Source organism: Nicotiana attenuata, chromosome 12 (assembly GCF_001879085.1).
Source record: "Nicotiana attenuata strain UT chromosome 12, NIATTr2, whole genome shotgun sequence".
NCBI lineage: Eukaryota > Viridiplantae > Streptophyta > Magnoliopsida > Solanales > Solanaceae > Nicotiana > Nicotiana attenuata.
The window spans coordinates 33,381,371-33,403,970 of NC_032000.1; the positions used below are offsets into that span (position 1 = coordinate 33,381,371).

A 22,600-nucleotide genomic window follows, 5' to 3' on the forward strand; every position below is an offset into this window, starting at 1 on the left:
AAAATGAAGGGTAGATCTGGCCAAGCGTCACTCGGTATCGTCGGCAAAAATAAAGAATAACCGAATCTATGGAACCCTGAGCCGGAATTGCAGGACCCAGCATAAATGGGTAGGCGTATATGCTCAAGTACCCCGCTTTATATGTAGTGATGTCTTCCTCGGAGGAATGAATCACTACTTCTTTGTTCTCCCACTCGCAGTCCTCCTTTGCTTGCGCAAGCTCGTCCTTGGTTATCAAGCAAACATATCGAAACATGGGCTCGCATCGGCCTAGTGTCGACACAGGTTTCTCAATTTTGAAATCGGAAGTTATTTCACATGGTGAAGGGATGAACTCCTCAATTCGAGGGGGCACAACCGGTTTGCTCTTGGTCGGTCGAGAAGATGAAGAAGCTTTTTATTTCTGGGGAACCGGTTTGGAGGTTTTAGCCATCACGACACGTAAATTCAAAGAAAATGGGAAGTGTGATAGTAAGATAGAAGAGAACGAGGAATTCAGAGAAATTGAAAGAGCTAATAAAGATTTAAGGACAATATGAGAATAAAGTTTCAAGGCTATGAAGTTTTCCCATTTATAGAGGTCACTTAATCATACCTTGGAAGACAAAAGGCCGATCGTCAACCGCCTCCAATCAAGGTCTTTGGAAACCACACAAAAAGCAGCCTTTTCAGTCACTTCGATCACTGACGTCACGAGATTGGCATAAGAATCATGACGTCAAAGGTCAATTCGTTTTCTATCAATGTATTTCGAGTTTGAGCAAAGAGGTCACTCAATTACTAAGCCCAAGGGCTACCCGAGTTTGAGAAATTTCTAGACCGAGGACTACAAAAAAGCCTAAGGGCTAACTTTATTTTCAGGATTCGAGCAAGTACTCGCCTGACTGCTAAGCCCAAGGGCTACCCAAGTTTGAAGGAAGTTCTCACTCGATGATCGTCTACGGAGCCTAAGGGCTAACTTTATTTTTAATTCGAGACCTTTCTCTCATTCAACTCGGGCTTAGGAATCCCGATGTTCCGAGTTCTCATCGAATCGATTTAAGCTCACCTCGAGAATTAACGAATGCCTTAAGGGATATTATGTTGATTGATTAAAAACCTAAGGGTTTATTACGACCTGAGTCTGGTGTTTGGACTATTCGTTAAAATTATACAATCACATTTTTCACAAGTAAAGACAGAACGGAATTCAACACAAGCCAAAAGGAAGATAAATGTGTCCTTTTATATTTCCGAGAGATGGTTACAAAATACAACGCCCACGAAGGGTACTTACACAGAAACAAAGAATCAAAAACCAAAAGCCTAATCTACTTCTAAGGCCACGTTCTTAAGAGCATCATTTTTGAGAGCCTCCTTTTCGGGAACCCCATTTTTGACCGTTGGGAATATCTTCGTACTCAAAGATATTAGAGGCGGAAAGCCTTCGATAAATGTAACCATATTTCCAGCAGCGGAGATTGAACGTTTTATTGAAATTTTGGGCCGTAATCCATTGAAAAAGAGCAGCAAAAGAAAAAGCCCAGAAGGGAAGACCAGAAGATGCAGCTTCACCTTCTATCGCAAGAAAAATCAAAAGGGTTGCAAGGTGTATGAGCAACGATCCAAGAATGTTTATCCTCGGGGCATTGTTCCGGGGTGGGATGCAAAAGTTAGTAGACGATAGTGCCATCTCATTCCATGGAAAGCAAAAGGAATGAAGTGGTACACCAGGTTGAAGTTAAGAGAGATGAGCAGCAATGTAAAGTTCACATATTTTCTGATGCGAGAAGGATTCGGCTCCCTCCTCACATTGTTTCCAATCAAAGCTTTGAAAAAGGAAACCTTGGCATAACTGGTAAAGTCGATGCCGTATGACCATGAGTTCGCAGGTTCGAACCATGGAAATAGGCGATTAAATAAGGAAGCAAAGAAGGGAGAAGACCAAAAGAAGATAAAGATGAAAAAAACACGGTTCTTTGTTCAACAGGATAGCTTCCTATTTATAGAAAGGCGGCGACGGACCGGCGGCGCAAGTGGCCGACGAACACTGACACACATTTGATGTTTTGGGGAAGAGCGCCAACGTGACATTTCCGGTCATTTCAAGTACCTACATCATAGGCATGACATCATCATGAGAAGCTCGGGGAAGTCGAGGTGAGAATCGTTTCTTATCATCTTATTCTAAGAAACGTAGGGACTATCTGTATACGGTCAAAACGATATGCCCCCAGTGCAAAAGCTCGACGTTCTACCCTAGGTTCGAGTCCGGGAGAGGCCAAGTTCGAAGCCGGAGGACCAGGCTCGAGATCGAGGAAAGGGCGTAATGCCCAAAAACAGAAGTTCGAGGAATACCGAGGCCAAGTGCGCTCGACCTTGAAATAATACCGTTATGGATTTGTACCGGAGCCAGCTAGATTCCTGCCACGTCCTTGAGATCATGGCGCAAATTTCGAAATAGGATCGTACAGCTCCGTACTAGGCGATTAAGACAGCTGTAATTGTAACGACCCGACCGGTCGTTTTACTTTTTAGAACCCTGTTCCCCTAAATAAAACTTCCTGCGCTTGCTTTAGCTAATTTATGACTCGGGACTTGGAAGGGTTTGGATTGATATAAGCCCACTTGATTTCTTAAGATTTTCTTAGAAGGCCAAGTTTGACTTTGGTCAACATTTCTAGCAAACGGACCTGGATCTGTATTTTGACGCTCCCGGAGGGTCCGTAGGAAAATATAGGACCTGGGTGTATGACCGGAATCGAATTTCGAGGTCCCTAGCCCGAGTAATGAATTTTTATGAGAAATTATTAAACTGAAATTCCAAGGATTTAAAGAAACTAAATAATGATTGATCACATTGGTATGGGGCTCGTACGTTGGTTTTAGAGCCCAGTACAGGTCCAATATAACAATTAAGACTTGCCCTCAAAATTTGGTGTCAATCCGAGTAGTCTAAGTACGTTTCGGCTCGTTAGAAGTGAATTAAGAACTTGAAGTTCATATTTTTGATTCAATTGGTTTTAGGGGGTGATTCTTAGATTTAGCGTTGTTTCGGGCATTTCGAAGGTTCGAGCAAGTCCGTTTCATGATTTTAAACTTGTCGGTATGTTCGGGCGGGGCTCGCGAGCCCGGGGCATCAATTGGACGAGGCTCGAGTGAAGTTGAAATTTTTGAAAAGAGCTGAAGCTTCAGGTTGCTGTCATATCCGCACCTGCGGTTGGTCAGCCGCAGGTGTGAGACCGCAGAAGCGGTCGCCCTCTCGCAGATGTGGCCAAGGGCCGGCCAGGCCAAAACCACATAAGTGGCTCCTTAGCCGCAGAAGCGGTCCCAGCCTGCTTGGCCAATTCCGCAGATGAGGCCTCCCTCTCGCAGAAGTGGGACCGTAGATGCGGTCCCTTGACCGCAGATTCGGAAATCGCTGAAGCAGTGAGCTTCATTTAAAATGGGCTCCAGCCATTTTTAACCATTTGGCACTCGTGTATTGAGCGATTTTGGAGTTCTTGAGAGGGAATTTCCACATAGCATCTTGATTTAAGTTCATCCCCCTTATTTCTAAGTTTAATACTCGAGTTTTGGGTAGATTAGCACATAAAGATTAGGAGAAATCAAGGGGCTAGAGCAAAACCTAGGGTTTTGACAAAACTTATATTTTACCACGAAATTGGCTATGAAATGAAGTAGAAATAATATATTACTGATCCTTATGTTACAAGGAACAACTTTCATCGAAAAATGTCGGAATCCGGGCACGTGGGCCCTGGGTCGGATTTTAGAAAACTTGTGTCTAAGGTTGGGGAATTGCTTTAATAGTTAGAATGCGATCTTGTGAGCTTGTATTGACTAGTTCCTACTTCATTTAACTAGCTTTGGATCGTTCGGCTCCAAATTGAGAGTTCGGGCTCGTTCTTGGTTTCGGAAGTGCATTTTGGAGTGAGGTGAGTCTCCTATCTAACCTTGCAAGAGGGAATTATCCCCATAGGTATAATACCTGAATAATTTGCCACTGAATGCGGGGGCTACGTATGCGCTTGGTGACGAGAGTCCGTGCATAGCTACTATTATGCTTAAGTCCGGGTAGTTTAGGACCCAAAAGCATGTTTTATGTGATGTTCTTGTGACTCTATGATTGATTCGAGATTTCTTAAACCCTGTTGAATATGGTAAACAAGTCTAATAAGTGGAACACTATTTTCTTGCCCTTTTTGAAGAGAAGTTGATATTTTGTGGATACTTGCTCTCCTGATGTCTATTCTTGTCTACCTGTTGTTGTGTTTAAATACATTTGACCGCGTCGCATGTATGATTGGCGAGCGGGATAATAAATGCATCTATAATTCGCACCGTTCGACCCTCCAGCAGTGCACACTTTGTTTTTATGTTGGATCGGGCCGTACGACCTCGGCACTACTTGCGTATGCTTATTGATTGGTATATTGTTAGGGATGGAACCTTGTTGTATGCCTTGAAATGTAAATGGCTAACTGTGATATCTTCTAGTAAAGGACTTGTTACTTCATGCTACAGATTGTTATTCATTGTGCTATCCATGCTTAGTGTATCATCTATCATGTTATTTGACCCTAGTAAGTGTCATGTCGACCTCTCGCCTCTACTTCTTCGAGATTAGACAGGATACTTACTGGGTACATATTTTTTATGTACTCATACTACGCTTTTGTACTTAATTGTATAGGGTCTGGGGTAGGTACATCTGATTACCAGGCTGGTGTATACCCTTGACCGCCCGAGATTCCACGGTGAGTTGCTCCCTTCCTATGCCGTTCAGCAGCCCGATGGAGTCTTTTCTTTACTTTTGGCTGTCTATTCTATTTCAGACAGTAGGATAGTATTATTCTTTTGTATATTCTACTAGTTGCCCACGCACTTGTGACACCAGGTCTTGGCACATACATTAGTAGACTACTCTTTTGGGTTGTATAACTATTACTAAATGTTGATTATTATCGCATGCTTTAATTTCTAATTAAGAACATTTTGTAACTATTTTAGTAAGTAAAATGAGAATTTATTAATGTTTCCGCGTTGGCTTGCCCGACAATGGCGTTGGGCGCCATCATGACTTGAGGTGATATTGGATCGTGACAGTAATAAGAATATTCCCTACTGTAAATAGAAATATTCCTTATTTAGGATTTTCTCTATTATAAAAAGGGAAACCCAATCATTTGTGACACTACCTTTTTTTCACTGAGCAAAGAATATACTTTCTAGTTTTTGTCTGCTGTTAATCAGAATTGTTCCTTAGCTTAATTGTTCTTACTTTGATTTCTCTATTTAATTGTTTTTACTGCCCCAAGCCACCTTGAGGTCATCGTCTCGAGGTCACTACTGCTAAGTAATATTGGTTTGATTCATCTCTATCTTTCATTTCAACTTCATATTTCTTGTTTCTTAATCGATATTGAACTAAATCACATATCTTTAAAACCACAAATTAAATTTAAATGCTACTCGTATTTTTCGAGATAAACAATCTTTTATAGATATTCCTAGAGTGAAAATAGACCAGCAAATGGTAGAGGAGAAAACAATTACAAGAATTGAGGAAAATATATGGGACTGAGAGTTGCAAAAGTTACTTTTTGTGGAATCTATGTAGATGCTTTATATCGGCCATGTTTTTCCGTGACAACATTTTCTGCGCTTATTAGTTTCTCCGCCTGATATTTCTCATCATAATCGAGATATCTGTGGTGTCTGATTTGAAACCGTATTATACAATTATGGTGTGTGCTTAAATACAACTACAATATCATACAACTTAAATATAATATTCATACAAATTTTATACAATATGTCTTGTAAATTTTGTATTTGATTTATACATAGTAATTATATATTATTCAACTTATTTACAACTTATCTACAACTTTCATATATTATTTCTACCCAGTTAAATATAACTACAATATCATATAATTTTTATACAAATGGTGTACAATATGTCTTCTGTATATTTTGTATCTGATTTATACATAGTAAAAATAAATTTTATACAACCAATTATATATTATACAACTTATCGACAACTTTCAGACATTATTTCTACCCAATTATATACAACTACAATATCATACAACTTAAATACAATTTTTATACAATATGTCTTTGTATATATTTTGCATATGATTTGTACAAATTTTTGTCTGTGGTGTGTGCTTCTTCCTCTCTAAAATTCCAATCAAAACTTACTCTCTTAATATAATTTTGATACTTATCAATAACTTTATGTAAAAAGATTGTATTAATATCTTAAATATAAATTTTAAACAACGATTCTTACATTATACAACTATTTTTCATCTTCATACAACATTCAAATAAAAAATATATATATAACTAACACTGAATACAATTTACCTACAATTATGTAAGTATATTGTACTTCTTCTTCTTCTTCTTCTTCTTCTTCGAGTTTCAATTTGAAATTCAGCCAAAATCAAGTCTTATTTTCACCAGACACCCTCCAAATTGATATATAAACTCCAAACAATATTCTCAATTATTTGCAAAAACACCCAATCTTAACAAATAATGGTTTTTGAAAATCCAAATTCGAATTCAAAGCTTCAAAGCTTTTTAATGGCTGTTAATGGTGGAGAGTCAAACACCTTCAAAATTTATTGATTGACAATTTCAATTTGAACAACAATTGTGTAACATGAAAGGAAATTGCTAAGTTAAAACGATTGAAATTCATTGATGAAATCCATTAAAACTCTATACAACAAGAAATATAGAAAAACATAGAGCATCAAATGAAGAAAAATTGGGGAAAAAACAGAGAAGGAGAGTAGAGAGACGAAGACAGAGACAGAGACAGAGACAGAGACAAAGAGAGAGAGGGATAGAGAGACGAAGACAGAGACAGAGACAGAGACAGAGACAAAGAGAGAGAGGGATAGAGAGATGGAGAGAGACACTAAGAGAGAGAGAGAGAGAGAGAGAGAGAGAGAGAGAGAGAGAGAGAGAGAGAGAGAGAGAGGCAAGTATAAAGGGATAAGGAAATAATTGNTTCCTTATTCAATTCCTAATATAAAGAGATACTCATTTAAAACTTATTTGTATATAATTGGTAAATTGTATATGGCTATGTAATTAAATTGAAACTTCAGTAGGAAGAGTAATAAGGTTTTAAATAGTGCATAGGAAGGTAAAACCCTCTAAACATTGACCCAAAATGTTCCAAGCCCAAAAGTATTACAATTGGTAACCCATCATTAAATGCTCTTTTTAAAGGCATTTATTCATTAGTGTAGCTCACCATCAATGACCATCACATATTACACGACTATCGTTTATTAGATCGTTCTTTATGGCCCCATAAAATTTTAGGTGATTCAGAGTCTATCGTCTGAATTTATGAAGGTGGTGTAATAGCATACGAAAGATTGGAAATCGTCCTCAATTCTTATTTTATGGCCTTAAAACACAAAAAACGAGGAACGGTCACGGCGAAGCAGTGACTATTGTTCATTAGGTCGTTTCTGATGGGTACACAAAATTTTAGGCGATTCGCATATGAGAAAAAAAAAGAAATCATCCTGAATTCCTGTTTTATGGTCCTAGAACACCAAATAATGAAAACGGTCACGGCGAAGCGATGACTATTGCTTATTAGGCCAATTTTGAGGGACCTAAAAGTATTTGGTGTTTTGGAGCCTGTCGCCCGAATTCATGAAGATGGTGTGGACAATAAAAGTAGGAATCGTCATGAATTTTTGTTTAATGGTCTTAAAATGCGAAAAATTAGGAATGGTCATGACGGAATAATGAACATTATTTATTTGGTCATATGCACCCACAAAATCTTAGGTTGTAACGACCCGCCCCGTCGTTTTGAGAGTAATGGCCCCGACCCCTTATTTACTGCTTCCCCCGTATCTTTTTCTCCTTATGTGACTTGCCGGGAAGTTTTGTTTGTAGTTTCAGAGTGATTTGGGACACTTAGCCCCTAAAACGGAAGCTTAGGTCTTAGGATTTTGGTCGTAGTTAGAACAGTGGAAAGACGACTCCAAAATGGAGTTTCGTCGATTTCGTTAGCTCCGTTGGGAGATTTTGGACCTTAGGAGCGTGTTTGGAATGTGAATTGGAGGTCTGTAGCTGATTTAGTCATGAAATGGCAAAAATCGAATTCTTAGGAAGTTTGATCAAAAGTGGATTTTTGATATTGGGGTCGGATTATGTTTCTGCAAGTTGGAGTAGGTCCGTAATGTCAATTATGACTTATGTGCACAATTCGGGGCAATCGGATGTGATTTGATAGGTTTCGACATCAGTTGTAAAAGTTTGAAGTTTCAAAGTTCATTAAGTTTGAATTGGAGGGTGATTCATGATTTTAGCGTTGTTTGATGTAATTTGAGGGCTCGACTAAGTTCTTATGGTGTTTTAGGACTTGTTGGTATATTTGGTTGAGATCCCGGGGGCCTTGGGTTGATTTCGGATTGTAATGACCCGACAGGTCATATTATGATTTAAAATCAAATTCGGTGTTTCGAGGCCTTTAAAACCTCATTTTATCCCTCCTCAATTTGTGTGCGCAGTCCAGGCGTGATTCCCGAAAGCTTTTGTGTTGAAAGTTGATAAAATAAGGATTTTTTCTTAAAAACTACATTTGAGTTGACTTCGGTCAACACTTTTATTAAACGGACCCAGATTCGTGTTTTCACAGTCCCAGTGGGTCCGTGTCAAAATATGGGATATGGGCGTTTTCCCGAAATCGGATTCGGAGGTCCCTATCCCGAGTCATGAATTTTTATTAAAATTTAAAATCTGAAAATTATTGGTTTTTAAGAAAAGTTGTTTACCTTGAAAATGGTAATTACAATTATATTTGATTTTGTGGTTCTAAACATACGTGATCTATTTTTATGCTAGTTGTTTTGGCAATAGATGTTAACTGAGAGATTAGAAAACGAGATAAGAGCTTGAAAACAAGGTGATAACCGAACCAATAGGCTGATAAGCGGGGCCTCGAGCTGCCGTTTATAAGGCCTCGGGGTCGAGCCCTATACTTTGCCGTAGGCAGTCGATGGAGAGGCTAACAGTTATAATAAATTCAATGACGGCTCTTTATGGCCAATGATAAGCGATAAATGAAGAACAATAAACGGAACACAATGAATGTAATCAATAAATGGAAGTAATGAGATCAAGAGAATATGTTAGAGAGCAGAGAGAATGTTCTTGTATTGAATATTGAGTATCAGATCCTTACAAAATGACAAGGATCCCCTTTATATATGGGGGGGGGGGGGGCTCCCAACGTAGTACAAATGCATTAATTACAAAGATATGGGGCTGATACGACCATTTAATGCCATGATACGGATCAGAGCTAGCCTACTAGACTTTGTCAGCTCTAGTTGTACGCTTAGGGACTTCCCACTTTTCTATCATAACTGTCGGCTTGTACCGTGTCGAGGTTGGACATCGATGGCCCCTCGCGTGTAAATCTCGACCGTATTCTCGAGCCTTTGGAAAGCTTGCTTACGAAGCGTGGTAATGGCCGAAAATTGGACCCTCCGATTTTACCGCATACAAATAGTCCCCGCGTTTCTTAGAGTGGAACGATAAGAAACGACTTTGATATCCATCTTTTCGAACTTTTTGTGACGGCGTCACGTGTATGACATCAACTTTTGCGATGTCTGAGACGTGCCATCGGCGCGTCATTCCCAGGAACACTTACTACACCGTCAGTTCATTTCTCTAAAGTAATAATACTGCCGCCGATCCGTCTCCCAAAGAAAATATCGATTGCGTCTGACGATACGTTTCTCAAAAAGCCATTGATTGCTGTCGGTTATGCTGCCACATTCCTATAAATGGGGGTTTCTTGAACCCAAACTTCATTCCATTACCCTTCTACTCTTTCCTTCCTTTCATCCTCATCCATCCGTGTTTCTTATGTTTGAAAATTGTGGCCATAAGGCCATACGGCAACATTTTCATAAGTCATGCCATGCCTCTTTCTCGGAGCTATCTCCCTCCGAATGGGATCACACTAACTTCTTGTTGTTATTGCTGATGTTGGTACTGTTGTCGTCGCTGGCTCGAGATGATGAAATAGGGATACCGATTTCTTACCCCTCAGGAAGATATTCGGATTCTACACCGCTGCTCAGAAGGGCATTCGGACTTTACTCCACTGCTCACCTCCCTACTCCGGCCTGTTATGGCACTTCATCCTTTTCGCTTTCCATGGGATAAAGCGGCACTACCATAACCTGTACGGCACAATGTTCCAAGAAGTGGACTCAAAGTAGCTGTGTAGGCAAGGCCTACGCCCACCAAGTCTTCCACCAGGCTGTAATTTTCTCGGCCTGGTAGGAGCTTTTTCTCTTTGGCGAGGTACGGCTTTTTCTTCATCTTTCTCTGCTTCTTCCTCGTCCTTCGAGACGCCGTTGGTGGGCGGCCGAGATCAGGCTTCCGGAGATATGATTCCCGAGGAGACGGTGCTCGAAGATACTGCCACCGAGGATACACCCCCGAGAATAGATTAGACTCTTGGCTTTCATTGTATGTACTTTTTTGCTTCTTTGTTTCTATGTAAGGACCCCTCACGGGCTATTGTAATCACATGTAAGGATCCCTCGTGGGCTTTGTAATCGTCGTTCATTAATGAAAAAGGTGTTTCTTCGATTTGCTTCTGATTTATGCTTCATTTATCTTTATCTGCATCTGTGAAGAATCTGATTGTATGATTCCATCAATCGGTGCGAATATCGAGCCCAGGTGCTAGTGTTTCTTCTGACCTTTGATTTATTAACACGATTCCTCGTAGAACCCTTTCTTGTTCCTTGGACTGAGCCCGGATTGGATTAATAAACTCGGGCCGTCGGGATCCTCGACTTCGAGTTGAAGGAGTGTAGGGCTTCGAACTTTTAATATGAGACTTAGTCCATTTGGCCCCGCGATAGTCCTCGACGGGGGGATTTACTCGGAGTTGTGAGAATAAAGATAGCCTTAAGGCTTTCGGGAGCAGTCCCCGAGCGGGGCTTCGCTCAAGCTCGGGCTACCTGGAAGCTTGTTTTGAACTCAGTGTAGATAGCCTTAAGGCATTGCAGATAGATCTCGGATGGGGGCCTACCTAGGTTTAGATAGTACCTCGAGGCCAAGCCCATATTAGTAGATTTTTAGAGCTTATCTTCTTTTGAGAAAGGTCCTCGAGATCGAGTACCATCTCGAGGCTTAGGATGATGTCAATGGCTCCTTGGAGCATATGCCCTTCTTGGTGGAGGTCCTCGAGATCGGGTACCATCTCGGGACTTGTAATGATGCAAATGTCTTCCCGGAGCCTATCTTCTTTTTAACGGAGGTCCTCGAGATCGGGTGCCATCTTGGGACTTGTAATGATGCCAATTGCTTCCCGGAGCCTATCTTCTTTTTGACGGGGGTCCTCGAGATCGGGTACCATCTCGAGGCTTGGTTGATGCGGGGGTCTCTGACCCCAAAACATCATATGGCGGCGTCAAGTGTATGACATGGTTACGAAATGACCAAGGCAATTCCGTTGGCACATTTTCCCAAAGCGAGAAATGTCTCAGTTAGCGTCTTTAATTGGCCTTGGAGGAAGGCGGATAGTCGCTGCTTTCTCCACATATAGAGTTGTATTTTTTCTTTCGAGGATTCTGCTATTCCGAGTAGTCATCCTTCTCTATAGAGCTTTCCTTTCCTGTGTTAAGGCTTTCACTATTTCAACTTTGAAGGCTTTGCTCGGATTTTCTAGTTTAACCACAGTTATGGCTGCCACACCAAGGTCCGCTCGGTGATGAGAGGGGAGTTCTGCCCTTGAAGGCTTTTTGAACCAAAATGCTTGGGGTCATCGGGAGTATGTTTCGAAGTTTGTTTCTTTAGTAGGAGAGGGGCACCTTGAGTCAGTGAGGAAAGACTGTGGATGGGGGGAAAAGGTAGTACTGCGGGTACTTTGGGAGAGAGCATCATGGATCATGCTGATGGGTTTTTGAACGTATACACGTAGCCCTTCACGCTAGGCCCCCCTGATAGGGTTGTGTTTGACTTCTGTCAAAAATACTGGGTTACCTTGGCGCAGATTCACCCGTCATTTTGGCGGATAGTTTTGATGACGAGGTTTTTTACGGAGAAAGCAGGGCTTGAATTCACGCTCAGTCATCTTATTAGGTTGTACCGGCTTTTCACCATCGAGGTCTGCTAACCTTACGATGCCGATCCACCACACCTTTCGTTGTTGATGATGAAGAAGATGGAAATTGGGAGTGGATGAGCAGATTCGTCCGAGTACGGACCGTTAATATTATCCCTGCGGACTTTCTGCCATTCCCTGAGGAATGGAAATTTATACGTAAGTATATACTTGGGCCTTCGTAGTTTTGCTTGTGGCATAGGCAGGTTCCGTAAATGCGCCTTCCTTTCCCTTTCTGCAGCAATTTCATGGACGCCGTACGAGGTTCCCGACCTGACAGACTAGGCTCGAAAACTGGCGACTCGCTCGACTTATAATGAGCATAAGTGGCGAGTTTTGTCTAAGGGCAGATGGGAGGCCAAACACCATGGTACGCGCTGTACGATTTGCTCCTTTAAGGGCACTTTCTTTTTACGCATACTAACCCCATCACCCTAGGCATTGGGGAATCCTTCGGGGCAAGACCGTGCCCTCTTGGAGGGGGAGAAGGATCGCCAACTTCTGGGCTACGGAGCGATAATAATAAGGAAAAAGGGCTTGCACAGGGTGACAGTGCTTTCAGCAAGATGAGTCCATGCCTGGGGCTCGGCGAGGATGTGTCTTCCCCCCTCGAAGGTACTTCGAGGGATGTTCGAAACCAGGAGCCGCATACACTGAGCGATCATGTCCCCATTGGGTGGGGTTCTACCGGGGTAGACGGAGCCGAACTAGTAGATTTGCACTCAACTTTCGAGGAAGCTCAGCGGCTCTGATTTTGAGGTGAGTTTTTTGCCGCCCGTGTTAATTTTATAGTCTTCTAATTTTTACTCTCTTGTCGAGTTTCTCTTTCATAGGCTTTTGACAAGCTCATGTCCGAGCTGCTTCGTCGTGAGGCCATGCTACGAAAAGCCGTGGATGGGGAGAAGTCCCTCAGGCTTCTTTGTGATGAGAGAGAAGACGAGTTGGCATGCTTGCTGTGCGAGGCGAGTCGAAGCCTGAACTACGAAACCTACCTTGAGGAACAGGTACTATAGCGTAAAAAGGCGCTCTGGCTAAAGCTTCCGACCTCGAGGTTCGACTCCGCTTAGCCCGCTAGAACAGTTTGGTCCAAAAGGATATGATTACAGAGCTTGAGGTCGAGCTTTTGAAGATAAAAGCCGAAGTTGTGGATGCCCGGGTCGAAGCCGTAATGAGCCAAACTAAGGCTGATAAGAAAGTGGCGGTCTATTTGAAGGATGCTGTCGATTCTCGAGATGAGCTGAGAAGGGTTCTCGAACGCGAGAGCAGGAGCTTGGAGTATACACGGTACAACTCTCGAAGGGAAACCCTCGAGGAGATCAATGTTAGGGGTTTTGACCTCTCGGAAGAGGTGAGACAGGAGAAGGCGACTGAACATGACGCTAAGTCCCTTCTGTCCGATGCCGAGGATGGCGAGAAACAGGCGGACGGGTCGTAGTCCTCGAGGGGTGGCGTAGATTAAGCCTTTCCTTTTCTGATTTTGTATGTAGTGTTCTCAGAGAACTTTGTAAATGAAGCTGGTATTCCCTAGGATACATGTATAAAAGGAAGCCTGGTATTTTTTGTTTTTCACGCATTTCTTTTGCCTTGATATTTGTCGGTTGTTAGCCGGATGAATTTGTCTTTGGTTTGAAAGTAATCCTTAGATCCATAGTATGGCCCTGGGGCTCATTGGGCTGGCCCGTAGGCTCTTATGCGCTTCGGTCGGCACGACCTTTTAATATAAGCCGGCATTTGAGCTCTTATGCTTTTGCCCTTAGGTATATTTAGTTAACAGTTTTGGGTTCAGTCTCCGAGTCGATTTTCGACTCGATCTCATTTGACCCTCAAGTTTTTGAATTTAAAGCCGACTCTTAGGCTCTTACGAGTTTTGGTCGGTACGACCTTTTGTATGGGCTGGCGACAAATGCTCTTATACATTGGGTTGGTACGACCTTTTATATAGGCTTAATTTTTCCCTCGTTAAGGATTTTTGGAATTGTGTTTGCCTGACTCTTCGACGGTTTGATAAAAACCTCGATTGTGAGTCACTTGTATGGCGATGATCGAGCACTTAGGGAGGTTTGGCTCGGTGGCTGAGTGTCTCGAAGCCTGTAATTAGGAGCTGACGTGGTCGAAGCTCCTTTTCCTATGTCGAGGGTAGCCTGTTTAACCGGTTTTTTTCGAAGTATTTTCGAAGTAATTGAAGGCCTGTGATTCTTTTAGCGACGGTCGAGCGTCCCCGAGTCGCATTAGTTTGGCTGGTACAGCCTTGTGACCGTAGTCATTGCATTTGGCCAGAGCCTTTGAGTCGCCGAGTGAAGTAGTTTCGGCGTCTATATCAAGGGTATGCCTTTTTAGGGGTCTTACAAGTTCAATATATAGCCTTAACTTTTGGATTGGGTTTATGCCTTTAGTAAGGTCTTACAAGTTTTACATGCCTTTGAGGTCTTACAATTATTGTCACTTGGTACAAGTGTGGTTCATGCCTTGCTTGAGGTCTTACAGACTTTACATGCCTTTGAGGTCTTATAATTATTGTTGTTGCCTTATATAGGTCTTATGGGACAGAGGCTGTCCGCATGTGGTCTTGTGGCCTCGGGTTTTGATAAGTCGATGGGGATGGTGATTGGCGGCAGTCCCCGAGTCATCGAGGGTTTTTTGGCTCGGGAGCCGTTACTTGTAATCTTAGTACTACCTCATTGAGGGCTTATGATTTCGGGGTTTCCGACCCGGAGGTCACATGGCCTTGAGTTTTCGATGCCAGTCCCCGAGTGTTCGGGACGTTTTTGGCTCTGGAGTTGTTTTGTGATCTTAATGTTGCCTCATTGAGGGCTTATGAGTTCAGAGCTCCGACCCGAGGGACGCATTGTTCCGATTTGTTGGCGCCAGTCCCCGAGTGTTCGGGACGTTTTTGACAGAGGAGCTGTTTTTGCAAAAATACCAAGCTTCTTTGAAACGCGAAATGGTTTTTGAGAGTATTCATTGATTGCTTGGTACAAGTATACATGTCTTTGCTATTGAGGGCTCAGTTATTCTATACGGGCACAGTTCGTTTGACCGTTTGGCCCGGTACATTGTTTTTCTTATCGAGACCCTGTTCAGCATATCTTAGCTTCTCCGAGGAGGTGATCTTCCGGGGGGATGCCCCCCAGTATTCGAGGTTGATTGCAAGAGAAGCCTTGAATACTTGTTGAGTTTTCCTTAGGTAGCATATAGATGTTGCCTCATTGAAAACCTTGCCGGTAAAACCCTTCTTAGGATAAAAACCGATCGAAGGAAAAGAGTGCAACGCATGCTTTAGAAACCTAAGGCCTTCGAGTTGGGAGCGCTTCAGCTGTTTCGATTGGATACCTGCACTTAGGTTAGTATAAGATGTAATTGACAAACGGAGGCGATCATACCTTAGTGCTGACGGCGCTTCGGCCCCTGATATGTTTCGATCGTTTGTCACGAGGACACGGTACGGTCCTTTGCTTCGTTCGATCGGACTTAGCCGAGGGTGTAGCTTGTTTTTGCTATTTCACTATTTGCTTATCCTTTGGCTCTTTCGAAGGTGGAGGTATTGGTGTCGGCGCTATGTCATGTACTGCGAACATTTCTCTTTCCGCATGCTGTTCCTCGTAGATGGTTTTTATCCCATCCTTTGTTGGGAACTTCATCATTTGATGAAGGGTTGATGCTACTGCTCTCATGTAGTGTATCCATGGCCTTCCGAGCAAGGCATTGTATCTCATGTCTCCTTCGATGACATGGTATTTAGCATTTTGGGTTGTGCCGGCCACGTTGACTGGGAGGGTGATTTTCCCCTTTGTTGTTTCGCTCGCCATGTTGAATCTGTTGAGGACTCGAGAGGCGGGCACAATTTGGTCAAGCAGCCCGAGCTGCTCTACGACCCTTGACCTGATAATGTTGGCCGAGCTACCTGGTTCCACAAGTACTCATTTAATCTGAAATGTATTTACAAGGAAAGAGATTACCAGTGCATCGTTATGGGGTTAAGACAAGGTCTCGATGTCCTCGTCACTGAATATGAGAGCATCCTCGTGTATGTAACCCCGAGTTTGCTTTTCTATGGTGATGGATATTTTTGTTCTTCTGATCATGGGTTCCTGTGGGGCATCGATGCCTCCCAAGATCATGTGGATGACATGCTGTGGCTCATTTGTTTCGTTCTTCTTGGTCGCCTCTCTTTCCCGGAACTGGTTTTTGGCCCGGTCGCTGAGGAATTCTCGGAGGTAACCTCTGCTCAGTAGTCGGGCTACTTCTTCCCGGAGCTGATGGCAATATTCGGTTCCGTGGCTGTGCGTGTTGTGCAATTCACACACCAAGTTATGATTTCTTTGCGAAGGATCTAATTGTACAGGCCTTGGCCACCCGGTGTCTCTAATTTTACAGATGGCAAATACGATGTCCGAAACATCGACATTGAAGTTGTATTCTGAGAAGTGGGGTGCCTCCGCCGGCCCTGCGCGTCTATCGAACCCAGCTCTACAAACGAGTCCCCGAGGGTTCTGCCCTCGGCCCGTTCTTTGATCATTCCGGGGTATGTCACGCCCCGAGGCGTTTCTCTTGTCTTTAGTGTATGGCTGGTACCTTTCTTTGTTTGTCTTTGGCTCCTTCGCCAGAAGCCTGCTTGGATATGCCAAGCTCGAGCGGGCTCCTAGTTGGTCGTCTTTGACCCTGATCTTTGATTGGTATCGGTTGTGGATGTTCGACCAAGTCACGATCGGGTATTCTACTAGGTTCTGTTTCAGCTGTTTCGAAGCCACTGAGCTTCATTCATTCAGACCTTGAGCGAAGGCCTGCACTACCCAGTCGTCGGAGACCAGTGGTAGTTCCATTCGTTCCATTTGAAAGCGAGATACAAACTCTCGCAGCATTTCATTCTCTCTTTGCTTGATCTTGAGGACGTCAGATTTCCTTGTTGCTACTTTGATGGCACCAGCATGTGCCTTTATGAAAGAATCTGCCAGCATGGCAAATGAATCTATCAAGTTTAGGGCCAGGTTGTGACACCACATCATTGCCCCTTTAGAAAGCATTTCTCCGAACTTCTTCCGTAGGACGGACTCGATCTCGTCGTCCTTTAGGTCATTGCCCTTCACTGCACAAGTGTAAGAAGTATCGTGCTCATTGGGGTCTGAGGTTCCGTTGTACTTCGGAAGGTCTGGCATTCTGAACTTCTTCGGAATGGGTTTCCGAGCCGCTTCCTATGGGAACGGCTTTTGTACGAACTTCTTTGAATCCACACCTTTCAGGATCGGGGGTGCGCTCGGAATCTGGTCGACCCTGGAATTGTAGGTCTCGACCTTCTTGTCGTTGGCTTCTATCTTCTTCTCGCCCGACTCGATCCTCTTTGTGAGGTCCTCGAGCATCTTTACGATGGCGGGGACGACTGCCGACCCGTTATTGCTTGACCTCTCTTGTACCTGCGCGGCTAGGGGATCCGTCCTCGGTGCTACCGTGCTGGGAGTTTTCTGGTGACTTTGCAGCTGAGCGATCGCGAGCTGTTGTGCCTGTAACATTTCAAAAATAACGTGAAGGCTAACCTCTCGTTCTTCCCTAACTGGGTTTTATGAGCTTCTTGTTTATCTTCTTGGTGTATGCTCCTGTTGGTGTGGGAGCTTATTTCGACGTGTTGAGCGATTCGCGAGACTACGTCCATGGGAATTGATTCTGGTGCATTCTCAGGGTTATGTGGTGGCACACCAACACCTGGGACGTCAACACCATTTTATCCGTGGTCTTCAAGATTGATGTTTTCACGTGCATTTACGGAGTTAGATATTTTGACCCGAAATCAAAGATCTTGGACAAGAAGAAGTGCGAAAGATAACTTGCGTTACGTAGTTAAACCAGCAAGAAAATAATCACTATTATTTTTATCCCCACGGTGGGCGCCAAACTGTTTACCTTGAAAATGGTAATTACAACTAGATTTGATTTTGTGGTTCTAAAAATACGTGATCTATTTTTATGCTAGTGTTTTAGGCAATAGATGTTAAGTGAGAGATTGGAAAACGAGATAAGAGCTTGAAAACAAGGTGATAACCGAACCAATAGGCTGATAAGCGGGGGCTCGAGCTGCCGTTTATAAGGCCTCGGGGTCGAGCCCTATACCTTGCCGTAGGCAGTCGATGGAGAGGCTAACAGTTATAATAAATTCAATGACGGATCTTTATGGCCGATGATAAGCGATAAATGAAGAACAATAAATGGAACACAATGAATGTAAGCAATAAATGGAAGTAATGGGACAAGAGAATATGTTAGAGAACTTCCCACTAGTCTACTAGACTTTATCAGCTCTAGTCGTACGCCTAGGGAACTTCCCACTTTTCTATCATAACTGCCGGCTTGTACTGTGTCGAGGTTGGGCATCGATGGCCCCTCGGGTGTAAATCTCGACCGTTGTCTCGAGCCTTTGGAAAGCTTGCATACGAAGCATCGTAATAGCCGAAAATTAGACCCTCCGATTTTACCGCATACAAATGAATTGATGTTTGATCTTGTTGGTATCGGGTTTGTATTTTGGTTTCGAAGCTCGGTACATGTTCAACATAATATTTAAGACATGTCTGTGAAATTTGGTGAGAAACGGAGTCGATTTGACGTGATTCGGACGTCCGGTTGTGAAAATAGAAATTTCAAAGTGTTCTTGAGAATTTCATTTGATTTGGTGCTAAATTCGTAGTTCTAGGTGATATTTTGGCAATTTGATTGCACGAGCAAGTTCGTATGATGTTTTAGGACTTGTGTGAATATTTGGTTTGGAGCCCCGAGGGCTCGGGTCACTTTCGGATAGGCTACGGAGTGATTTGAACTTGAAAAAATTTGCTGGTGTAACTGAGCAGGTTGCATGCCTCAGATCTCGCATTTGCGAGACCAGGCATCGCAATTGCAACCTCTGAGGGGTCCGTATTTGCAAGCTAATCCTCGCATTTGCGAGGAGAAGCTGGGCCAGCAGTGTTTGCAATTGCGAACTTTCCTTCGCATTTGCATAGGGAGTCTGGGAATGGCAGGAATCACAATTGCGATCAATTGGTCACAATTGCGAAAGGTCAGGCTCGCATTTGCGAGACATTCTTCGCATTTGCGATGAAAGCAGGAATGGGGAGACCTTCGCATTTGCGATAGGTTATTCGCATTTGTGGGGCTCGCATTTGCGAACCCCAGGTCGCAAATGCGACACCTACAACTGATCAAAATGACTTTTGGACGGTAAGTGATTCAACAGGCTAATTTTCCAAAGACCATTTCTTCTCCAAATCATAGGTAAATGATTCTAAATTGGTTTCTTTCAATCTTTCACTTCATTTTACGAGATTTTAACCTAGAATCTAAAGTTTTCATAGTGGAATTGGGATTTTTGGGTAGAAATTAGGGATTTAGACCTCAAGTGAGTTCTCCTTTCTGATGTTGTTTACGTCCTCCATTTTTGCTTTGTTATTGATTTTGATAGGACTTGGAGGAGGAGGAGGTGGACGGCCCTTAGATCTTGTGGAGTAGGATGATGATGCGAGAGTGCACGAACTAACCTTTTGGGGAGGGGAATAAAAATAAAAGAAAAAACAAAAAGGTAACAAGTTAGTATGGATTCCGAGAAAAAATATAGCAATACTTAAACACGTAGTATAGGAATATGAATCGTGTCCTAAATCGGGTGCCTCGTTGTGCCCGAGGTAGGCCTAGCGACAAGTTAATTTGGAGAACTTATAATGCTAAATGCCTCATTTTATTCATAAAAATAAGACGAATCCCAAAACGACACTAAGATTGCATAAAGTAAAAATATCACTAATAGCCATTGGCCTTATTACATTTTAAAGCAAAAAGGAAAAGAGACTCCTAACTATTTGGTCCCAGAAGGACCTTCCCCAGATTCGGCATCTTTAGCTCCATCGAACAGCTTCACCAGCTCACGCAGCCCCAACAGTAGATAAGCCCTAGCCAAATGTCCTCCTTCATTTCCCTCAGCATTTTGGCAATTCTCGATCCTCCGGATGAATTTCCCTTCCAGCTCTACCAACCCTCGCTCCAAATGCCCTAGACGCTTGTTGGCGTTGACAACCATATCCTTTCATTCCTCGATCAACTTTTGATTTGCTTCTTGAATTTCCTGGTGTTCACTCTTGCACTCCCTGATCCTCTTGCGCAACTGGTTGTATTTAACCTGTATTTCAGCCCTCTCGTCGATGACCCTGTGACCTCGAACAGACCCGGGCTGTCCTAACCCAGCGTGATCCTCTTCTAGCCAACCTGGATAGTATGGGGTGTAACCGGCATGATATCTGTCAGGCTCTATGGAATCCTTTTCCAGGATGATCTTGTTGTTCCACATGTGTTGAGCTTGACATTTGTATGGACTATCGTCGTCTTGGAAATCAGCCATGAAATGACTCATCTTTTCGACCTTTGGTACGACTTGCTTTCTCCTTGCCTGCCTTATGACTCGAAGAGGGACATAGGGATAAGTTCCCCTCATACCAATGAGTATAAGAAATGGAGCGTCCCGAGAGCGGATGATGAACTCTCCAGTGGGGAACCATTCGAACATCCACTGCACCTTGTCTTCTTTCAAGTTTTCAAACAACTCTACCCATCCTCGAACATCCCCCGGCTGAGCAAACATGTCAGGCATATAGTTCATCCTCTTGGGATGGTGAAAGGCTATATGAACATTCCACGGCCTTCGCAGAAGCTCTTGACGGTATTGACCCCTTTGGAGATGTTCTATAAGCCATAGTTGGAGTAGTAAGTTGCAACCCTCAAAGTGACTGGCCCCTCATTGACAGTTCTCCAAAGCTCGGTAGATTTCAGCAACAATCATGGGCACTATGCTGAAAGGCTGCCCTCCAATCCCTTCCATTATTGTCTTGGTGACCATGGCTAGTCTGGTATGGATCCTAGCCTTCTTCATAGGAAATACTATCATTCCCAAAAAGCAGAACATAAAGACGAAAACCCTCTTGTGGATATGCCCTAGTGATGTGAGGGCGAATTCATCTGAATAGGTGCGGTAGAACTTGCTATGACCGTACCTCTCGTACAGATAGTCGAAAGGAATATAGGAGTCCTTCAAACAAGTCAGATCTGAGTTTCTCTTCAACCCCATCATTTTGAAGAAACCCCTACCCTTGCGGTTTTCTGGCATGAGCAAACCCGGAGTCTCCCAAGGAATACCGGCTAACCCACCTATTTCTTCGAGCAATGGGGTCATTTCAAGGTCCCCAAATCGAAACACTGATCTATCACTGTCCCAGAATAAGGTCGCAGCCTCTATGATTTTGTTCTCAGGCTGGATTTCCAAAAGAGAAGGTAAGTACCCAAATATTTGCGGATGAGAGTCTGGTCACTAGAGTGAAGGTCTTTCCACCAGCTTCGCAACCTTGGGTGAATATTGGTTCAGGGTCCAGGGAAAGAATAGGGAAGGTTATTTCAATATATTTTTGACCAGGGACAGGGCCTATCACAAGAATATTTTTTTTATTGGGGTGATAGCTCTGAAAAAGACAAATTGCCAATCTTTTCTTTCATCTCGGGAGAAATATGATCGGGAGGAGCTAATTCAAACCCCTCCGGTAAAATAAGAACAGCCCCCACGTTCAACCCCCCCTTTTGCCATTAGAAGGAACCTGTTTCAGTTGCATATCATAAGGAATTCGAACAACTGCTTCAAATAAAGTATCAGGAAGTACCGCTTGTGGAAACTCAATCTCCACTGGCTTATTAGCTAAATGGCAATTGGCACTGAATCTGGGGATTTCGTGCCTCATTTCTGCAAAACAAAGTGTTAGTCCCTTAACCCACCGGACTTGACTATTTAAATCAATAATTAGCATAATGGCATTTAGTTCTCCAAATAAATGCACAGAACAATGGTGTTGTCCGTTTGGGTTCCAGGGGAACCCAGTCGACTTTGGAAAAGGCTATCTTAAAGAGTCATTATGTGGACAGCATAACTGACTCGACTAGGTTTGACAGTGATGCATGAACAATTAAATAGAATAAGGTTTCTATGAGGTGCTAGACCGGTACCCTTGAGCGGACAACTCAAGAGGGAAAGGCACGGAACCGTCGACTGCACCGCTGATCGACTGGTTTTACCGCAAATATGCCTTTGCCAAAATTAGGGGGTAATAATATCGGAAGAGCGCAACAACTCATCAAGCGTTGCTATGGTATTTGTTTGGCACGAGTGGAATATGATATTGAAGATGCAATTACAAAAAATGAAACAAATTGTCACGTATTTTCACGTTCATAATGATTACAATAATTGCTCGAAAATTACAACGGTATTGGAGGAAAACAGTAAATGAAAGCGTCAAAGAAAGAAAAAGAAACAAAAAAGCCAAGTCAGTTTCGAAGTAGAAGAGAGATAAAGACATTAAATAAAATCAATAAAGAAGCAATAAAGTCACGAATAACATGTAATGTTAAAAGCCTAAA

At 43.0% G+C, this 22,600-nt stretch overlaps 1 protein-coding gene across 1 annotated transcript; it reads right to left on the bottom strand.

Annotated features, from left to right (window-relative positions):
* LOC109236015 (cytochrome f-like) lies at window positions 10,189-21,924 on the bottom strand. The gene is made up of 2 exons (XM_019402250.1): window positions 21,784-21,924; window positions 10,189-10,473 (listed from the first exon to the last, which is right to left on the bottom strand). Exons 1-2 carry the CDS (start codon window positions 21,922-21,924, stop codon window positions 10,189-10,191), a joined length of 426 nt encoding a protein of 141 aa, XP_019257795.1.

Excerpts from the sequence above, each read along its gene's own strand:
- LOC109236015 (XM_019402250.1), bottom strand. The coding sequence starts at position 21,924 with ATGAGGCACGAAATCCCCAGATTCAGTGCCAATTGCCATTTAGCTAAT. Across the intron at positions 10,474-21,783 it reads ATGATATGCAACTGAAACAG|TATCTTCGAGCACCGTCTCC; the intron begins GTTCCTTCTAAT and ends CCTCGGTGGCAG.